This window comes from Carassius gibelio, chromosome A24 (genome assembly GCF_023724105.1).
Source record: "Carassius gibelio isolate Cgi1373 ecotype wild population from Czech Republic chromosome A24, carGib1.2-hapl.c, whole genome shotgun sequence".
NCBI lineage: Eukaryota > Metazoa > Chordata > Actinopteri > Cypriniformes > Cyprinidae > Carassius > Carassius gibelio.
The window spans coordinates 1,452,417-1,474,533 of record NC_068394.1 but is presented as its reverse complement, the minus strand read 5'-3'; the positions used below and the strand labels follow the sequence as shown (position 1 = coordinate 1,474,533).

The 22,117-nt window shown below is 37.9% G+C and overlaps 3 protein-coding genes across 3 annotated transcripts in view; 2 read left to right on the top strand and 1 right to left on the bottom strand.

Annotated features, from left to right (window-relative positions):
• LOC127946564 (uncharacterized) overlaps positions 1–22,117 on the bottom strand; it is a 321,463-nt gene that overhangs the window by 285,052 nt on the left and 14,294 nt on the right. The gene's annotated exons all lie outside the window — the stretch shown is intronic.
• The window catches only part of LOC127946566 (interferon-induced protein 44), a 43,342-nt gene that overhangs the window by 19,562 nt on the left and 1,663 nt on the right, over positions 1–22,117 (top strand). The window lies entirely within an intron of this gene.
• Positions 974–20,899, top strand: LOC127946568 (interferon-induced protein 44-like). The gene is made up of 4 exons (XM_052543237.1): positions 974–1,089; positions 2,610–2,643; positions 5,684–5,891; positions 20,671–20,899. The coding sequence occupies exons 1-4, from the start codon at positions 1,059–1,061 to the stop codon at positions 20,839–20,841; spliced, it is 444 nt and encodes a 147-aa protein (XP_052399197.1). The 5' UTR covers positions 974–1,058; the 3' UTR covers positions 20,842–20,899.

Genomic DNA, 22,117 nt, shown 5'->3' with positions numbered 1-22,117 from the left:
GTATGTCTCCCTTATCTGACACATTTATTTCAGTTCCTGGAGTTTCTTTTAATAAGCTAATGAGTTGAGTCAGGTGTATTTAAAATTTTTGAAATTAATTGTTAGACTTTTTGCCAATGTCTTGTGAGATGTCACGGAAAGCTTTCCAATGTATGTTAAGTTTTATTGGTCCAAATGAGTAGTGGTGACAATTATTTTGTACAACATGCAACTGCTTTTTGTCACTTAATTAGAAGCACCACAAAATTGTGTTATCTGTCATAGGTACTATTGAACAGACTTTCAATTCTACAACACTAAAACTGTGTCCGATCAGGTAATGAAAAGTTCTACACACACTTGTGGTCTTCATGCTCACTTGAAGGCTTGGACCAGATACAGGAAATCCGTCATATATGTAGTCAAGTGCAAAGACCGCAAGTGCAAGTATTGAGTCAGTCTGATCAGTTGAAGTTGGTTACTTATTGATGATTTTATCATCATATAGTTGCCTGATCTCATCAGGAGTCTTTTTTTTCTGATTATGTTAGGGTTTAGTTTTTGCATTATTTACCAGAGTCTTGTGATGTTATGACAGTCAGATATTATTTTTAAGTCATTACATTGAAATTATTTTGAGCTGTGTCTTTTTGACTCATATAAACTTCAATAATCAGTGCATGAATCTCAACAATTGTGACAACCAACAAATAGCTTTTTTATGACTTAAGTAGCTTGTTTTGTGATGTTCAGAGTTGTTTATCTGAATATTTTGTTGATTGTCAACAAAATATGATTGCGTTCACATGATTGTTGTCCAAATTATTTCTGCATGATGCCAGGAAACTGGGAATTCTCCAGGTGCTCCCAATGGCCAATCCAGACCTGCCTCTGAAACAATTGGAGAGCACAAATATTTTATTTGACTTTTTTTTGTTTTTTAAAGTGAAACTGAAAGTTAGACCTGCATGTATAAATATACCCTCTGATGAGAGCTGCTTTCACATCACATCTGCACATCAGTAAAGATAGTTCTGTGATTCTTCGTATTACTGTGTTCAAATGAGAAAAGATTGCAAATGGGAAAAAGTGCATCTAAACAGACTGGAGGTAAGTAGGCCTACTGCATTGATTAATGGGAATGTCTCTGACTACGAAAACTGATGCATCTGTTAACTTAGTTACCAAGGCTATTTCCTATCTATTTAATAAAACTTAATCTGTTAAAATGCATGAATTCATCAAATTAATCAGTTTAACAAAATTTACTTATTATTAACAATATTCAGAATGCAAATACTGCATTTAAAAGTCTGTTTGAATCACTTAATCGAGTCTTGGATGCTGTAGTCACTCTCAGGTGTCTGTTGTTAGAATACAGACTGAACTTGGAGTATTTAACTGAACTTTAGCAGTATGAGCATACAATGTCCAAATAAGTGTGTTGCATTCCAAAAATGGGTGTGATTCTGAAACAGAAATAAACAAATAATAGCAAACAAAAAAGTATTGTAATGATAAATACACTCACAGAAATAATCCATACAATGTATTTAGCTAGTATTCACAAATTTTAACTGTGACTGATGCAAACAACAGCACTCCATTGTGCCGTACTGTCACGTGCATAGAAAAGAGGCTAGTTGTTGTGGTTTAAGGGTAAACTTCACTTCAAGTTTCAAAAGTACACTCAACCTATATGGGAAGCCAAAGACACAGCACAGGACAAAACAGCACTGTATTAATAGTGAAAGGGTTCTTGTCATCATGGCGTGATTTTTTTTAACCCTCAGTTTAACAAAAAATATATGGTTAAAAGGTTAGTGTAATAAAAACGTGGTTAATTTCCATGTGTTTCCCGATAAACCTAAAACACAATGCAGTGCAAAATTCTAAATAGTCCTACATAATATTGAATTTACATACACTGTCCCCAATTATTATTACATTTTATTTATTTAATTTGGAGTGTAGAGAAAAGCCTTATAATCCTCATCCATTTAAATCCAGTTAAAGTTAAATAACAAAGTTATCTTTATTAGACATAACAAAAATCCCATGTACAGTATATATATATATGTGTGTGTGTGTGTGTGTGTGTGTGTGTGTGTGTATATATATGTATATGCATGTGTATATTTATATGAATGTGTGTACGTACTAAAAACTGCATGTGTTCTTCAAAAGGACTATTGTACATTTAAGTCTTATATATTTAATATGTGAAGCTCTTCAAAGCATAAAAATGTACATGTAGTAGAAACGTAAGAAAAATAAATGTAATAACTTAATACTGTCTTCATCATGTTATACATGCGCTGCTGTAACTGATCAGCGCCGCACTGGCTCTCGAGGTGGTCACGCAGCTCGGTCCATTGAGCCACTTAGATGACAGGTCATCACGCCACGAATGCTTTAATACCACGCTGTTTCGTCCCTCTTTCGGTGTCTTTGTGTTGGTCATACATGATAGAGTTCATCCCACATCATTTCTAAGTAATTATACTAATGGTATTACAAGAAACCGGTCTCCAATTTTTTTCTATTTTCCATTCTGAGAGCTTGAGATATTAACAATTTATTGTTAAACTGAATTGTTTATTTGATATGAATGTTGTTGTTTTGTACAGAACTGGATGAAGCATGGAGACAATTTGACTGGGGGTAAGCTACATATACAAATGTTATGTGGAAAGTGCATTTCTACACTATGTACTGTATGATATCGTATAGATAGTTGTCTGTAAATTTTGTATTTGTATAGCAATATATCTGACCTCTTAATCCATTTATGTTTTTGAAAAACGTCTCTAGGTTACGCATGTAACCATAGTGTTGTAACCATGGACGCTGCATCGAAAATGCTACGGGGAAACGCATTTAGCGGAGCGACTCTGAATATCATGTGTAATGTGTCTTATGAAAGAGCGTGACGTCACCGGTGGGGTGACGCAAGCGACCAGGAAGCTATAAAACCACATGCCACAGAACTGGCATCAGCTTCAAGGAGAAGGGTATAACTGCAGCCTGGAGATCTTCAAATAGGGACGGGAACTCCAAAACGGGGTGGGAGCTCCAAAAATAGGACGTGGCTTCATCCCATTGAGAGACAGGCGCATGACACGCATGCACAAAAAATGCTAACCACTATTCCCTACCCCACACCTTACCTTAACTAGTAAAATTGACTGAATGGTGGGACTGGCGCTGAATAGTGTGGTAAAGAAAGATTAAGTTCAGGACACAAACAGTTTATGCGATATGAGACTCACCGGACAATGGCAACTTTTTAGTTACACCCAGCATCACTACCCCATCCTAGCCTGCGAATTTCGTGCCTCAGGATGGCCCCATTGCTTGGACCAAGGTTCGGGAAATAGGTTCAGACTTGGGTCCAAACACCACTGGCCACGAGCCTTAAGCTCTGCTCTGATGGAGAACATTTATTTATATAGCACGTTTTATTTTTGATGAACTAGAAATAAATGTTTAACTTATAAAGTTTTATTTTGAAATGTAAGTCAGAAACAATTGTCTGAAGTCACAGCCAACGGTGAAAGTCTTTGCGAAAGGAGACCCTGCCCCATTTTGGAGGTTCTTCCCACTTTTGGAGTTTATGCCCCATTTTGGAGATCTCCGGTCTGCAGTTATATCCACTTGGCTTCAAGAACCAGCAAGCGGCAGCAGGGGTTCCGGGGGTATGGCATCGAGACGCAGCGTTTCGTTCCCTTGAGGAACCATGGTTACATGCGTAACCTAGAGACATTCCTCTTCAGGAACTTGAGCTGCGTCGAAAAAACGCTACGGGGAACGATGTGCCCATGCTGCCAGACTACCAAATCCCTGCCTAGTGTATATCCGAAGAGCACAGCTTAGGATGAGAGAACAGAAGCGCCTGGAGTAACTGGCATGTCTAAGCCATAGAATCTTGCATAGGTGGAGGGCATGGACCACCCCGCAGCGTTACAGATGTCCAGCATGGATACACCTGCTAGGAAGGCCTTGGAGGCCGCCATACGCCGTTCCATCCACTTGAGCTTTGCCAAAAAGTCTCCCTATCTGCTTCACCACCTCGGAGTGAAGTTTCCATTCTCCGGGCCTTGGCCCCTGCCTCAACAGTATGTCTGCTTCCATATTTAGCTTCCCAGAAATATACACTACTCTGAGTGAGAGGAGTTTGCCCTGGGACCACACAAGGATCTGGTGTGCCAGCTTGTACAAGGGGTGTGAACGCAGACCTCCCTGGTGGTTGATATAAGAGACCACCGATGTGTTGTTGGTGCGCACCAACACATGGTGACCTCTCAGGTCTGGGAGGAAGAATTTTAGTAGTCGATAAACGGCTAGCATCTCTGGACAATTGATATGCCATGTCAGATGGCGACCGCTCCACAGACCACAGGCAGGATGGCCACTTATGACCGCACCCCAGCCAGTGAGAGACACATCCGTTGCTAGTATTACACGGCGACAAGGAGCTCCCAGCACCAGGCCCTGATTCAAGAACCAAGGTTTCTTCCACATGTCTAAGGCACGGAGGCATCGCCGCGTGACCTTGATAGTTCGAAGTGGATTGCCTCTCAGGGAAAATCCCTTGATCTTGAGCCACCATTGTACAGGTCTCATGTACAGCAGGCCAAGAGGTATCACGTTGGACGCAGCTGCCATCAGACCCAACAATCTCTGAAATTGTTTGACAGTGAGTGACTAGACTTCTTTGACTCTCTTGACTGACATGAGGATCGACTCGATCTGAGCAGGGGACAGAAGAGCCTGCATCTTGGTCGAATCCCACACTACCCCTAGATAGGTTATTCTCTGAATTGGAGAAAGTACACTTTTCTGGGGTTCAGTCTCAAACCCCGCTCCCCCATGTGAGCGAGAACGACAGCTCAATGTCAAACTGCCATGTGCTCTGATTGAGCTAGAATCAACCAATCGTTTATATAATTTAATATGCGGGGTGAGAGTGCAAGGCTGAAAGGAGGTACTCGATATCGATACGCTTCAAGAGCTGAAACAGCGTGCTTCGATCCCAGGCAGACCGTGCACAGACTGTATCTGACAATCTGAAATGCAATCTGGATTTGCCTTTCAGATTTCTCATCTTAGCTTTGCTCTTTGACTATTGCTTACTCTTTGGGTAGCTAATAGTGACAAACAACAATAAATAAGACTGACAAAACAGAATAACATGCATACACCGAGCACTTGCTGAATGATGTGAAGCTGATGCCAGCTGCGCGGCATGTGCCTTTATAGCTTCCTGGTCGTTTACGTCACCCCGCCCATGACATCATGCTCTTCCATAAGACAGATTACACATGATATTCAGAGTCGCTCACACTAAGCGTGTTACCCCGTAGCGTTTCCGACAGAGCTTGAGTTCCTGAAGAGGAACTGATTGATAGAATTTCTTTTTTTTTTTCTTTTTTTTTTTTTTTGTAGGTATAGGATATTGTGTGCAGGCCTGTGTTCCTTTTTGTTTGGAATTATAAAATTAAGTATATCTGGTTTCAAAATATCAAACTACAAATGTATTTAAAATTGAGATAAAAAAAAAAATAATTAAAAAATTGTGTAAATTTGACAAAATATTACTTATTGCCTGAATGAATAAACCTCAAACAAAAAGATCCAAATGTTATATATATTTTTTTTATTAATTAAGTGTGCAGATAATTATGTCTCTCATCTTTTGTAGGCAGAAGGAAGTGCTGAAAGAACGTCTAGAAAAGTTTACTCTGAGTAATCCAGATGTGACAAACATCAAGATCCTGGTGGCTGGACAAATTGGAGCCGGGAAGTCCAGCTTTATTAACTCTGTCCTTGGTGTCTTTCAAGGAGAAATAGTTAATGAAGCACTAGCTGATGGTTCAGAATCAGCCGCCAGTCACAGTTTCACAACAAAAGTAAGCATTATTTGACTTCTGTTTTGCACACGCGATAGCTGTTAAAGGGATAGTTCACCCAAAAATCAAAATTATGTCATTAATAACTTACCCTCATGTCGTTCCAAACCCGTGAGACCTCCGTTTATCTTTTGAACACAGTTTAAGATATTTCAGATTTAGTCCGAAAGCTCTCAGTCCCTCCATTGAAACTGTGTGCACAGTATACTGTCCATGTCCAGAAAGGTAATAAAAACATCATCAAAGTAGTCCATGTGACATCAGAGGGTCAGTTAGAATTTTTTGAAGCATCGAAAATACATCTTAGTCCAAAAAAAGGAAAAAAATAAAACTTTATTCAGCATTGTCTTTTCTTCAGTGTCTGTTGTGAGAGAGAGTTCAAAGCAAAGCAGTTTGTGATATCCGGTTCGCGATTGAATCATTAGATGTAACCAGATCTTTTTGAAGCAGTTCACCAAATCGAACTGAATCGTTTTAAACGGTTCGCGTCTCCAATACGCATTAATCCACAAATGACTTAAGCTGTTAACTTTTTTAATGTGGCTGACACTCCCTCTGAGTTCAAACAAACCAATATCCCGGAGTAATTCATGTACTGAAACAGTACACTGACTGAACTGCTGTGAAGAGAGAACTGAAGATGAACACTGAGCCGAGGCAGATAACGAACAAAAGACTGACTCGTTCACGAGTCAAGGACCGGTTGCATCAGTTTTCGAATCACCAGTAGTTCTTTCAGACAGTTCGATTCAATAAACTGGTTGAAGAAAACGGTTCACCGATTCTTTTGCGCTCGACATAATAGCATCATTGGCGATGATTGCCCTTGATTCAAGCCTTCGGTTTACCCGCGCTCATAACATTAGCACAGAATAATTTCAGAATCAATCATCAAAAGAATCAGTTCGGTTCAGACGCTCTGTGTGTCGGTCTGCTTCACGCTGAATCACACATGTGCAGTATCATCAGCTCCTCGGTTCTAGAATTGGACGCGTCTTCAGTTCTCTCTTCACAGCAGTTCAGTCAGTGTACTGTTTGAGTAAATGAATTACTCAGGGATATTGGTTTGTTTGAACTCAGAGGGAGTGTCAGCCACATTAAAAAAGTTAACAGCTTAAGTCATTTGTGGATTAATTCGTATTGGAGACGCAAACCGTTTAAAACGATTCAGTTCGATTTGGTGAACTGGTTCAAAAAGATCTGGTTACATCTAATGATTTGTTCGCGAACCGGAATTCACAAACTGCTTTGTTTTGAACTCTCTCACAACAGACACGGAAGAGAAGTAGTTTTTGCTATTTTTGGACCAAAATGTATTTTCGATGCTTCAAAAAATTCTAACTGACCCTCTGATGTCACATGGACTACTTTGATGATGTTTTTCTTACCTTTCTGGACACGGACAGTATACCGTTCACACAGTTTCAATGGAGGGACTGAGAGCTCTCGAACTAAATCTAAAATATCTTAAACTGTGTTTCAAAGATAAACGGAGGTCTCGCGGGTTTGGAACGAAATAAGGGTGAGTTATTAATGACATAATTTTGATTTTTGGGTGAACTATCCCTTTAAGACTGTAGGAATATTATTCAAGAAAATATAGACAAATCATCAACCAAACCAGACATTTGTTTAAAATTATAAGCATTGTGTGATATTTAAAAATATATATGTTGCCATTTTTCTCTTTCTTTGTTTACAGCTGAGAACATACCGCATCAGAAGTGCAGATGCAGAATTTCCTTTTGAATTATGTGACATTAAAGGTTTAGAACCTGACAACATATCTAAGAGTCAAATAGATGACATTGTGAACAGCATATATGGACATGTGAAGGAAGAATATGAAGTAAGACATTTAATAAAAAGTTAAAGGGATCCCTCAACCAAAAATGAAAATTTACAAAAGAAGATATTTTGAAGAATTATGTTAACCAAACAGTTCCTGGCAGCCATTGACTAGAATGTGAAAAACGTGTTAAACAATCTTCTAAATATTTCCTATTGTATTTAACAGAAGAAAGAAATGCATACAGATTTGGAACAACTTGAGCTTGAGTAAATGATGAAATCTTTTTTTTATTTTTTTATTTTTTTATTTTGGGGGGGGGGTGAACTATCCCTTTAACTACAATTTATTTAATTTAATATTTGCAATATCTGTCACATTTACATATTTTGTTTTTATTTCATGAACCTAGTTCAAGGAGAAACCTCTCACTAGCGACGATGAACATTACAATCAAAACCCTTCACTGTCTGATCAAGCCTTCTGCCTAGTTTACGTCATAGATGGAAGTACAATCCATCTCGCTGCAGATGATAAGATAATTTCAAAAAAACTAAGGCTCATTCGCCAGACCATCAGTCATAAAGGTAAAACTTTCTATGATTTTTATATTTCTTATGCACAACATTGTAATAAATAAAAGTTCCTACATTCCACATGGAAACTAGTTTAGCATGTGTGCATCTTTGAAATACATTTAAACAATAGATAAAGATGCTTTAAGTGAACCAATAAAAATGTAATTTTATTTGCCTTTTGTTTTTGTTTTGTTTTTTTAGCAAGATGAGAAAAATGGAAAACGCAGGAATAAATTACAAGATTTAGATTTGTATCATTCAGATTAAAATACTTTCATCTTTCTCATTGCAGGGATTCCTCAAGTGATTGTCATGTCTAAAGTGGATGAAGCATGTCCTCTGGTCAAAAATGATCTAAAGATGGTCTACAGAAGCAAGAAGATCAAGGAGAGGGTACTATATGTAAATTTAATCATCTACATGTTGCATGTTTTCTATAGTTTTACAAACAATTTTACATTGTGTTTCTGTCCAGATGGAGTTGTGCAATGCCACAGTAGGTGTTCCAGTGAGCTACATCTTCCCAGTGAAGAACTATCATGATGAGATCAACACAAATGATGATGTTGATGTTTTGATTCTTAAGGCATTTGATCAGATTGTGCGTTCTGCTAATGCAAGGCAGAGGCGTGGTGCTTCTAACAAATGAGTTTTTAGGACAAAAACCAGCAATAATAGCATTTAGATTTGAATGAATATTAAATGACCAAAAGTATAGCATCATCTGAATCAAGGCAGATTCTGTTTACAACATAGTACAGGTTATAGCCAATATTTAAGATATATAAATATGAAATTGTTGTGCTGCTACACTGCCCTTTTTCTGTTAATGATCAAATGTTTTCATGATTGAACCTAAAAGCTTTCTTGTTATCATAACAACAGAGAAAATATGTCACCAATACTGATGCTAGTACAAAAAAGGTAGTAAAAGCCTAAACTATCTTAACATTTAACACTGAGATCTGGAAATGAGTGATTGTAGGAGCAACAATACCTGAATATTTGTATAATTATTGACATGACTAATGACAAGAACATATTATTATGGCAGGTGTGTGTGAGAGAATATGAGAAATCCTTCAGAATCTAACAAACAGAACTTCTTGTTTTGTGAGGATTCAGTTGTAATGTGAGCATCTGTTGTTGTTGCCATGGTGAATTTAAAGAATGGTCACCTATATAAGGTGGCTTTACCATTCCATCTCTGTCCCATTCCACACTGTAAAAAAATGAACTAACAGAGAGAAAATAAAGTCTTACTGGTCAAAAAGCAGTCACCCATGCTTCCAATACTAGTCAAGGATCTTTCAGCAGTGATGTATACTGTTCTGTCAAAATGCTTTCAAATGATAAGCATGTTATTTGAATTATTAGAATGGAATTTGGATATTTATTTAGAATATAAAAAAAAAGAATAAAAATTTTTACTTTATCTTTCATTATATATAAATACAATTTATTTTTATATATTAAGAGTATATCGTGTATAGATTAAATCTATTTTATATATATCCTGCATGGATATTTATGTGTATACAATATAATATTTTCTTTTACATTGTTACTGTAAATAAAAATATTGTTTTTATGTGACTAGTTAACGATCAAATTATTATAATCAGTCAGATTATTGTCTTTTCCACCCATCTCTTGTGGGTTTCCTTGGGAGACTCTGCAGGTGCAGGAAAATTAAGCTTATTTTAAGACTTTATTTGCATGTTTACATTATTTTCATTACAAATAAGCAGATTCCATCCAACAATTCTTAGTTGCCTACTGTATTATAAAAAAATACAGTTGTAAAATACAATTGTAACTATACATTGTAATATTTGTTGTACAGAATTTAATTTATACTCATTTATCAAAACAAGAAGAAATTCTGCTGAACTGTAATGAAAATAATATATCAGGTACAAAACTGCCTTAAAATCCTGCATTTGTATGCAAAATATAATTGTATATTTTTTCTTCTGATTCCTGGATTAAAATATAATAATGTTGAATACAACATTTATTTGTAAGATTTGTATTCAGAAAAAACATTTAAATATTCTTAATGGTTGTAACAATCTTGTTTATGTTGTCAGTTAAGTCAGATGTTCATGAGGTTTTTATATTCTACATCGAAAGCTTTGAGGTTTATTTTTTCCACTCCCTGTGTAATGTAAAAAGTGCACTCATTTTAATTGTTGTAAATATTTGATACATCATTCAAAAAAAAAAAAAAAACAATCCAGATAAATCGCACCATCCGGATGGAGTGAACTTGATTGTGGTTGGATGAGAAGTATAAACATATACCATTCCGACACCCTATTGGTTTGTGTAATGTATTGTGTCGCCACTAGAGCGCGCTGTTACGTTGTCAGCACCTGTGCTTTTTGTACACAGATCAGCTTGAGTTGCAATTCCGTGCTCTGCAGTAAAATCAGCTATCGTGCAGTTACACTCGCTGTCTTTATTGTCTCCAGTATCTTACATGGTGTCAGAAGTGTAACATGGCTTCCCCACAATTTGAGCACCCAAAGATTGACTGGGAGGCTGCAGATTTATACCAGGAATTCAACCGTTTTCAGAGCCATGTCACGTTTGTTTTTGATGGACCACTATCTGACCTAACTGCAAAGCAGCAAGCCGGCTGGCTGGGTACGTGGATAGGCGGTCAAGGCGGAGAAATTTACTAAACGCTCAACTGGGCTGAAGGTGAGAAAGAGAATCCCCAAAAGGTGTTAGACAAATTTGAGAAATATATCAGACCAAAGAAGAATAAGAGGATAGCTCGCCATCGTTTTAAGCAGAGGAAACAAGACATAAGTGACAGTTTCGACCATTTCGTTAAAAAACTACGGCTACTGTTAATGGATTGCGCATATGCAGACCCTGACGACATGTTGATTGACGCAATTATCGCGGGTGTGCGTGAAAAACAAGTGCAAGAGAGACTTAGACAAAGGAGAGGAATTGACACTAGCCAAGGCTATTGAAATCCCTCAACAATATGAGATGTCTCAGAAACAATTGAAAATAGTCAGAGATGATGTCACATGCTCTCAAGTGTCCACTGTTGCAGAACGTGTTCAACCTAAGCCTTCTGGCCAAAGCAGAAAAACACACTATCCAGATCGCAAGTTCACTCAGTCAAAACCATCAGCTTTCTGTGCTAGCTGCGGTAAACATCCCGATCACAAATGGAACGAGGGCAAATGCCCAGCCAAGGGCTCAACGTGCTCTTACTGCCACAAGCCCAACCACTGGATGGCAGTGTGCCGTAAACGTGCTGTTCACACACTGAATGTTGAAGCGCTGGAGGAGTCTGATGATGAAATACTGAACATTAGCCTAACAGACGTCCATCCAGCAGCTTCATTAACTGTGGACAAATGGTCCGTGCATTTGATGATACTTTCACTGAGAGTCCAGTTCAAGATAGATACTGGTGCCAAGTGTAACACACTGACTCTTGACAGCTACCAGCAACTTGTGCACATGGGTGAATTAAAGCGTTCTAACAAGCTGTTGCGCTCCTACTCTAATCATAAGCTCAAACCAGTCGCTGCTTTAGATTTATCAGTGCACTATAAACAGTGTGTCACTGATACAGAGTTTGAAATTGTGGATATTGCACAGGAAAGTGTGCTCAGCGGGGCCACGGCTGAAGCTTTGGGTTTGATAGCAAGGCTGAACTCTATACAAAATGTTGCGAAAGTTGAGGCTGACTCACCTGTGGAGGGCATTCTCGAACAAGACATTGTTCCTCAAGGCATTCGTGACTTTCCTGAGCTAATACGGACCACGGGGACTCTACCAGGGAATTACACAATCAAAGTAGAGTCCAAGGCTAAAGGTGTTGTCCACCCTGTGCGCAGACAGCCAGCTGCACTCAAAAGATAGATTGTCATGAAATGGAGGAAAATGGCTATATAAAAAAAGTCGAGCAGCCCACTGAGTGGGTCAGTTCAATGGTGGCAGTCTCTCGGGGAGACAAGTTAAGAATTTGCATAGACCCCAGCAATTTAAATAAGGTAATTAAAAGAGAACATTACCCCATGCGCACCATTGAAGAAATTGTGTCATCTATGCCTGGAGCACGTATATTCTCAGTCCTCGATGCCAAGTCGGGTTTCCTCCAGATAGAGTTAGATGAGGAATCATCATTCCTAACAACCTTTAATACACCCATTGGTAGGTTTAGGTGGTTGAGGCTACCGTTTGGAATTAAATGTGCTCCTGAGATCTATCAGAGGATCATGGATGGCATGCTGGAGGGCATTACGGGAGCAGTGGCCATTATGGATGTCATCTTGATTGCGGCCCCCACTGTGAAGATGCACGATGAAATCCTATGCAAAGTCATCGAGAGAGCAACAAGCTACAACCTGTAGCTTAATTTCAATAAGTGTCGCATTCGGCAGAGCCAAGTCCCTTATATTGGCCATTTACTCACTGCAGAAGGTGTAAAGCCTGACCCAGCCAAAGTCCAAGCAGTCAGGGGAATGCCAGAACCCCTTGACAAGGAAGGGGTTCGCAGATTTTTGGGGTTTGTGACTTATTTGTCAAAATTCATACCAAATCTCAGAGAAGAAGATGCACCACTGCGTCAGCTCCTGAAAAGTAATGTGGAGTTTGCGTGGCAAAATGCTCAGAAAAGAGCTTTTGCAAGGCTCAAAGAACTGTGTTCACATCCTCCGTACTGAAGTACTTTGACCAATCAGGGCCAGTTGAAATTTTCTGTGATGCAAGCAGCAGTGGATTAGGTGCTGTGCTTTTGCAGGACGATCACCCTGTTGCATTCTCTTCCAGGTCTATGACCGACGCCAAGACCCGCTATGCACAAATAGAAAAGGAAATGCTTTCTATCGTCCATGCATGCACAAAATTTCATCACTACATCTTTGGAAAGTCGGTCACTGTGTATAATGACCACAAACCACTGGAGGACATCTTTAAGAAATCACTGCTTGCCACCCCCATGCGCATACAGAGGATGCGCCTGCGCATCCAATGGTATGATTTGACTGTCAGGTACAGGAAAGGGAAAGATATGGAGCTGTCTGACACACTTTCCAGGGCGCAACTGTCACACAATACTCCAGAATTTGAACATTTGGAGTGTGTATCCATGCTGAACTATGTAGCTGTAAGTGAAGAGAAGTATGCTGAGCCACAGGAATGCACAAAAAAAGAGCTGAGCACTTTACAACACATCATCCAGCAAAGTTGGCCAGAGCACAGGAGAGACGCCCCAACTACTGTTCAGCCATATTGGGACTCAAAAAGCCAACTGACCATATGTGATGGAGTGGTGTACAAAGGGCTGCGTATGGTAATACCACCCACCATGAGACAGCACATGTTAAAACTCATACACCAGTCTCATTTAGGGATTGTGAAAAGCAAGCAGAGAGCGCGGGAAGTGCTCTACTGGCCAGGCATAAGCGCAGAGATAGAGGAGGTGGTGAAGAATTGCAGCAAATGTGCAGAGTTACAAAACAAACTACAAAGATTGCCTCTAAAGCCAACTGAAACCCCAGAACTGCCATTTGAGCTAGTGGCCTCAGACATCTTTGAATTTGATGGCAAACATTTCATTCTTCTCGTGGATTACTTTTCAAAATACATTGAAGTGGTCGAGCTTAAAGATCATAGAATTCGTACTGCCATTGAAATATTGAAATCACAGTTCAGTCGTCATGGGATTCCTACTGTCCTACGAACAGACAATGGCCCCCAGTATGTGTCAGAGGAATTCAGAGATTTTTGTGAGAGCTATGGCATATCACATCTTACATCATCACCTCACACACCTAACTCAAATGGAGAAGCCGAGCGTGCAGTACAAATGGTGAAAAGGCTTTGGAACAAAGCACCAGACAGACATTTGGCATTGTTGGACCCCTAGAGACAGTAGAGTTGTCCCTAACGCAGCTGCTCATGGGCAGAAGACCCAGAAACAAACTCCCTACAGCTCAACAGCCGCTTATCCCAAAGTCTACAACTCTTTGAAAATAAGACACCTGCTCAACAGGTCCAAAGCTTCCCAGAAGTACTACTATGACATGGGCAGGACGATGCACACTCGCCCTACGCTGGTGCCAGGCGAAGAAGTCAAAATGCAGCCCTACCCCGGTCATGCCAAATGGTCTCCAGCTGTTGTTGTCCAGCGTCACAGCAGCACACCCAAGTCTTACATCGTCAACTCTGGTGGTGTGGAGTTCCGCCGGAACAGTCAGCACCTTCGCAAAAGCACTGCAAGAGCAAATCAGTCCCGTCACCTCATGCAAAATGAGCCTTGGGAGGAGTTGCCTGATGCTCTTCCAGAACAAGAGGAACTGATTCCTCCCCTATTGGGGACTTCAGCATCACCTTCTAAGGAACCCCTGAATGTGGATAAACCTCAGCCCTGTCTGCCCTACATCACTAAGCATGGCAGAGTGGTTAAGCCTCCTGAAAGACTGAATTTGTAGCCCATTAACCCATGAGTGAAATAATCCAGTAGGCCTAACTGTTTTGTTGATAGCATTCAATTGTTGGTAATTAACAAGTTGTTTCTGAATAGTTAAATAAGTATGTCAAGTGTGGTACCTTTGTTTAATTTTATTATTCTACCATTTAAATTGGTTTAGAAACTTTCAGTTATTTAGTCTGCTATCTATACATGGTTTCTCTCCAACTAAGTTGAAGAAGGGGAGATGTAATGTTTTGTGTTACGTATGTAATGTATTGCTGTTACGTTGTCAGCGCCTGTGCTTTTTGTACACAGATCAGCTTGAGTTGCTGTGCTCTGCAGTAAAATCAGCTATCGTGCAGTTACACTCGCTGTCTTTATTGTCTCCAGTATCTTACAGTTTTTTTTCAAGGTGAAAGCTTTGGATTTATTTTAAATATTTGTAATGTTCTCTAAAGTTATCCATAGGTTTTTTTTTAGGTTCTTTTTTTTTTTTATATCGGTTCAGGCACCGTTTAGGCGCAGGTACCGTTTTAAAAGTATCGAAAAGGCACTGGACCCTACTTAAAAGATATTATTTCTCACTGGCTCATTTACTAAATGGGTGCTTTCTCTTTGTCCTCAACAAATTAAGCTGCTGTAGGTAGTTCGGTAGCGAGATGTTTTAATAAATTATCGTTTGCGATTGATGACGCGATTGACAATGTTGTGATAAGTAGGCTATACCAACTTTGTAACTCGTTACCCCCTGAACACTGGACATAGCAGATGTATGTACCGAATACAAGAAGCTATCAATCAAGAAGGTATCAGGATTATGAGTTATTTTTCATTTTTAGTTTTTGATTAATCACTTGGATTAATCATTCATTTTGACAGCACTATAATGTTTATTGTACATAGACAACCATACAAGGGTAATTGTTACTAAGCCTGCACCAATGTTCTTGTCCATTGCCCTCACAGATTCCTGCAGCTAAGCTTGGATGTACATTTACATTACATTAAAGGTTATTGATGACATGCCTCTGAAGTTTGACTTTTTGCACCATAACAATACTTATTGGCAACTAGTCATCATATCTCTAGTCCTTTAATGTATTTGCATTGTACTAAAATGCGTTCATTTTCAATGGGCATATATGCGGCTGAAACAGGTAGCCTAGTGCATCCCAAATTTTTCAACATGAACATTTTAATATAACATTATAGTCATTATGGCCTTTAGAAAAATGTTTTTTTGAGGAGGTGGGGTAGTGCACATTAGGCCCCTGTGGCACGGCCCAAGCTTTTGTTCTTAATGGCATTTTTTACCTTACATTACTTTTACTTTTATACTTTAAGTAGTTTTTTTAAACCAGTACTTTTACACTTTTACTTTAGTAAAAAGCTTGAGTTGATACTTCAACTTCTACAAAAGTATTTTTAAACCCTAGTATCTATACTTCTACTTGAGTAATGAATGCCAATACTTTTGACACCACTGCTTGCGAGTGCAGTTTAACCGTTTATCAGGAACAATCAAAGCTGACTTTCAAAGCTGAGTTTTTAGCATCATTACTCCAGTCACACGATCCTTCCGAAATTCTTCTAATGTTCTGATTTGCTACTGTAAAAATGTTTTATTATTTCTATTATTATTATTATTTTTAATTTGAAAAAAAAAAGAGCTGACAATATATATTTTTTGATGAATTGAAAGAACAGCATAATTTGTAACATGATTATTGTATTTATCATCACGTGTGTGCTAAATAAAAGCTTTAATTTCTTTATATACCGACTCTAAGCTTTTGAATGGTATAGTGTATATTGTTACACTTGGAGTAAGACTGGAGTAATAATGCTGAAAATGTAGCTTTGATCACAGGAACAAATTAAATTGTAAAATATATTCAAACAGAAAGCAGAAAAAAAATCTTTCTTTTTTCTATTAACTTTCCACTAAAGTTTCCTCTCTCCCTTCTCACTAATGCTATTCTTTCAGCCAAAACGAGAATCAAATCCGGATCAGAAAACACGAGTTTTGATGGATGTACAAAATAATATGTGAGGAAGTCCAGAATCACAACAAAGAGAGAGAGAAACACTGACATGAAACATGGATCCAAATAAATTCACGATTACAGTAAGATTTGTCTGTGTTCATCAGCCAATTTCTAGTATTTTTAAAGAACAATGTATAAAAAAAAAAAATAGCATCACATAAATCTAGAAATAAATCCCTTTCTATTATAAGCTGAGTGCAGATCAGATCATAATCAGATGTTTAAATTAAAAGCTGAGAAATGAAAAGATTAAAATGTCTTAAACCTGGAAAAGAGTATCTTCTTGTGTATAAAATATTATGTCTTTCGTTACTTTTTAATAAGTGGGCCTCAACAGTTACCAGTCAATAAATCAGATCAACAGGTATATTCGCAATAGCTATGCATGTTAGGACACATGAGGAGAACACCCTTATGGTCATGTGCTTTATGAAAATATGCAGTTTAATGGCAATGTAATTACTTTCTATTTGAACACTCAGAGCTGACTGATTATAAACTAAACTTTGTGCACAAGTCAGAGGTGAAATTATTTTTATTTATTTATTTTTTTTATTTTGGTGTTCTGGTTAACAGTTTTCACTACAGTAGGGTTGGATTGCGAAATCTTACACTCATCCAGGGCATCCTATACAACAGGGGTGTCGCAACTCGGTTTTGGAGATCAGCAGTCCTGTAGAGTTTAGCTCCAACTTGCCTCAACACACCTTGATTAGCTTGTTCAGATGTGTTTAATTGGGATTGGAGCTAATGTCTAAATGTCTAAATTAGTACAATATGTTTATAAAAAAATAATACTGAACACGTTATTGTATTATTATGTCTCATATTTTCGTAGTGTTGTCTGCACTAGCTCCATCCTTTACTATAATTTGATGAGAACATCTGTCTGCGAAATATATCAATGCACCTTTACAATAGATAATAATGATCTCCTTTAATGTAATAATGGAATGCTACTGATTTTGCTACTAACATTTGCTTGCAGTTTAATACTTAACTAAACTAAGACAAAAATACAGTAGCCTATTTACAGATGAAACTGACCTGCACTTGATTATCAGTAATTTCGCTATATTTCACTGCTGCTTCTGGTCATTTGAGTGCCACACAATATTGATTATGCTGTTTTAAACCGTTTGATGGGAGCAGAATCAACTGATTTGTGATTTAATATCAATTTATTATCGAATGTCAAACTCGGCAATGATCACGTTGGTGCATGTGGCATGCAATAATATAAAATAATAATGATATAACAAAAAATAAAAAATAAAAAAGTAAAACTGGGCAGCAGGTCAAATGAGATGCCAGGAAACGGGGAATTCTCTGTGTGCTCAGGATGGCCAGTCCGGGCCTGCCTCTGAAACAACTGGAGAGCACAAACATTTTCCTTTCCAATCTGTTATTTATGGTGAAACTGAAAGTTAGACCTGCACGTATAAATATACCTTCTAATGAGAGCTGCTTTCACATCACACCTGCACATCCTTCAGCAGTACAAGACAGTAAAGATAGTTCTGTGATTCTTCTTATAACTCTGTTAGCACAACAAAAGATTGCAAATGGGATCAGGTGAATCAAAACCAGCTGGAGGTCAGTACTGCATTGAATAATGGGATTGTTTCTGACTATGATAACTGATATACATCTTTTAACTTATTTACATTTTAAATCTATTTAATCAAATTTGATAAATTCATAAAATGCATCAGTTTAACAAAATTAACTTACAATGTTCTGAATGAATAGACTGCATTTAAAAGTGTGTTTGAATGACATTATTGGGTCTGCTTGGATCCTGTAGTCACTCTCAGGTGTCTGTTATTAGAATACAGTGACCAGGCAAGGACTGAATTTCTTTAGCAGTATATCATATGGTTGTGGTTCTGAAATAGAAATAAACAAATAAAATAATAGCAACTAAATAAAGTATTGTAATGATAATTACACTCACATAAATTATCTAATGAATGTTATATACAGAAGCGGTGTGACAGAAAGGGCGTCGGCTTACTGTTACGCACCTCACCATACTGTGATGATGTGTCCTGACAGGACGGAACAAAACCAATAAAATCCATTATAAACGAGGCTTGTGTTGCATCCAGTGGGGACATAATTACTTATTATAATGACTTATACTGTCTTTACGCATTGCATTGCATATTGCGCTGCGTAAACATATAAACATGTCTCCCTTTGTGATCTGAGAAACGACTAACAACAAGAAATGGAAGCTTTAGCCTAAGTTCTGCCAGGAAGACTCAATCACTTTGTCATTAATTACCTTCATCATTATCCAATCACGTCTTTATACTCCTGTATAAAAGATCGTACTTTCACATGTTTGAGTTCGCAGATGCCAACGCGACAACAACCTCCACCCTCCCCACCACCACCAGGATGGTCCTGTCCTTACCTTCCAGGGGGGGTCTGCTGCGCCCCTGCCTTCGTCTTCAGGCAGGAAATGCAGATTCGCTACCCTCGGATTACGAACCATGGACGGGGCCTTCCGCCAAAGAAATTTATAATTGTGCTCGCTGAGCTGTCAATAAATGTATGCTTCGTACATTCCTCTATCTCCCGAGTATTTCTGGTAGAACTACTCTACACTGCTTAAAACTCGCTTTTCAATCATCAGTGGCAAATCTTTTACACATGTAAATGTACTTACAGACTGTGAGTCAGGAGCGCCAGATTGTCCTTACAAAGTTGGAATTGCCCCACTTTATAGAAACTGACACCTGCATTGTAGGCTATTCTTCCAGGAAACAGTCCTCATCCTCTGTAAAATGCGCAGTACAGTCTTGACACAACGACTAGGCTTAACTTTTATAAAGAATATCTCTTTGTATTTGACACTTTAGTCTTTGCAACTTCACAGATCTTCTTTAGGCACCAAAAACTTGTAATACTCCCATGAATATTAAATCATATCATATGATCCCTTTAAAAAAAGTTACAAGACACTAAACTAAAAGATCTCTGAAAATCAGTTTCATAAATGATGCATAAAGTTTATGCATGAACGTTTTTAAAACATTATTAAAGCCAAAAACTTTGAACAAAGGTTATATTAATGTTACTATAAGTACATTTTTAAGTTTGAGAGATCCTTGTCAGAATGTTAGCCAACGATCTGAGAATGATCTGTTAGATGGGATAGATACATTCTCAGACTCAGAGACTGATATAATACCAATTTATTGTTAAACTGAATTGTTTATTTGGTCTTTATGTATTTTGTTTTTCTTCACAGTACTGGATGAAGCATGGAGAACATTTGACTGGAGGTAAGCCACATAAACAGCTTACCTAGGTAAGCTACATATATATATATATCATTTTTTTTTTTTTGTAAATTTACTAAAATAGTACATATTGGCTGAATAAATAACTCCCAAAAAATAATTCTCAAACAGAAAGATCCAAATGTTTTTTTTTTCTTCTTCATTTATTATATATTATTTTTATTTATTAAGTGTGCAGATATTTGCAGAAAATTTTGTCTCCTGTCTTTTGTAGACAGAAGGAAGCGCTGAAAGAACGTCTAGAAAAGTTTACTCCGAGTAATCCAGATGTGACAAACATCAAGATCCTGTTGGCTGGACAAATTGGAGCAGGGAAGTCCAGCTTTATTAACTCTGTCCTTAGTGCCTTTCAAGGAAAAATAGTTAATGAAGCACTAGCTGATGCTTCAAAATCAGGCCCCACTCGCAGTTTCACAACAAGAGTAAGCATTATTTGACTTCTGTATAGCACACACAATAGCTGCAAAGACTGTAGGAATGTGATTCTAAGAAATATAGACAAATCATCAACCAACCCAGACATTTGTATACATCATACGTATTGTGTGATATTTAAAAATATATATTGCCATTTGTCTCTGTCTTTTTTTTTCTTACAGCTGAGAACATACCGCATCAGAAGTGCAGATGCAGATTTGCCTTTTGAATTCTGTGACATAAAAGGTTTAGAACCTGAAAAAATATCTGAGTGTCAACCAGATGACATTGTCCACAGCATATATGGACATGTGAAGGAGGGATATAAAGTAAGACATTCAATTAAAAGTTAAAGGGATCATTCACCCAAAAATGAAAATTCACAAAAGAAGATATTTTGAAGAATGCTGGTAACCAAACAGTTGCTGGCAGCCATTGACTAGAATGCTAAAAACATGGTACACATTCTTCCGAATATTTCCTGTTGTATTTAACAGAAGAAAGAAACTCACACAAGTTTGGCACAACTTGAGCATGAGTAAACGATGAAAAAATTTATTTTGGGGTGAACTATCCCATTGACTACATTCATTTGATTAAAAATTAACATTTGAATGTGCACAATATATTCCAATTTTTATATTTTGTTTTTATTTCATAAAACTAGTTCGAGGAGAAATCCCTCACTAGCGACGATGAGCATTACAATGAAAACCTTTCACTGTCTGATCAAGCCTTCTGCCTAGTTTACGTCATAGATGCAAGTACAATCCAACTCGCTGCAGAAGATAAGATAATTACTGAGAAATTGAAACTCATTCGCCGGACCATCAGTGATAACGGTAAAAATGTATATGATTTTTATATTTCTTATGCACAACACTGTAATACATAAAAGCTCCCACATTCCACATAAAGACTAGTTTGGCGTATGTACATATTTGAAATGCATTTCAACAACAACAAATATGATTTAAGTGAACCAATAAAAAAGAGAAAAAAATAATATTTTTTGCCTTTGTTTTGTACAAGATGAGAGAAATAGAAAAAAAGGGAATACAGGTGCATCTCAGTAAATTAAAATGTTGTGGAAAAGTTAATTTATTTGTTGCTCCCATTATGGTTGAATCACAGGACCAGATGCCAGTTGCCTTGTCTCAACAACTAATCTCAACAAATTAGAATATGGTCACATGCCAATCAGCTAATTAACTCAAAACACCTGCAAAGGTTTCCTGAGCCTTCAAAATGGTCTCTCAGTTTGGTTCACTAGGCTACACAATCATGGGGAAGACTGCTGATCTGACAGTTATCCAGAAGACAATCATTGACACCCTTCACAAGGAGGGTAAGCCACAAACAAAGAAAAAAGAAGCTTCACAGAGTGCTGTATCCAAGCATGTTAACAGAAAGTTGACTGGAAGGAAAAAGTGTGGAAGAAAAAGATGCACAATCAACCGAGAGAACCGCAGCCTTATGAGGATTGTCAAGCAAACTGGATTCAAGAATTTGAGCGAACTTCAAAAGGAATGGACTGAGGCTGGGGTCAAGGCATCAAGAGCCTCCACACACGTGTCAAGGAATTTGGATACATGTGTCATATTCTTCTTGCTTAGCCACTCCTGAGGC

What these genes read in the sequence shown, in the direction of transcription:
- LOC127946568 (XM_052543237.1), top strand. Translation starts at nt 1,059, where the DNA reads ATGGGAAAAAGTGCATCTAAACAGACTGGAG. An exon ending in TGCATCTAAACAGACTGGAG is followed by an intron (nt 1,090 to 2,609) that starts GTAAGTAGGCCT and finishes TGTTTTGTACAG; the next exon opens with AACTGGATGAAGCATGGAGA. An exon ending in GTCACAGTTTCACAACAAAA is followed by an intron (nt 5,892 to 20,670) that starts GTAAGCATTATT and finishes TTTTTCTTACAG; the next exon opens with CTGAGAACATACCGCATCAG.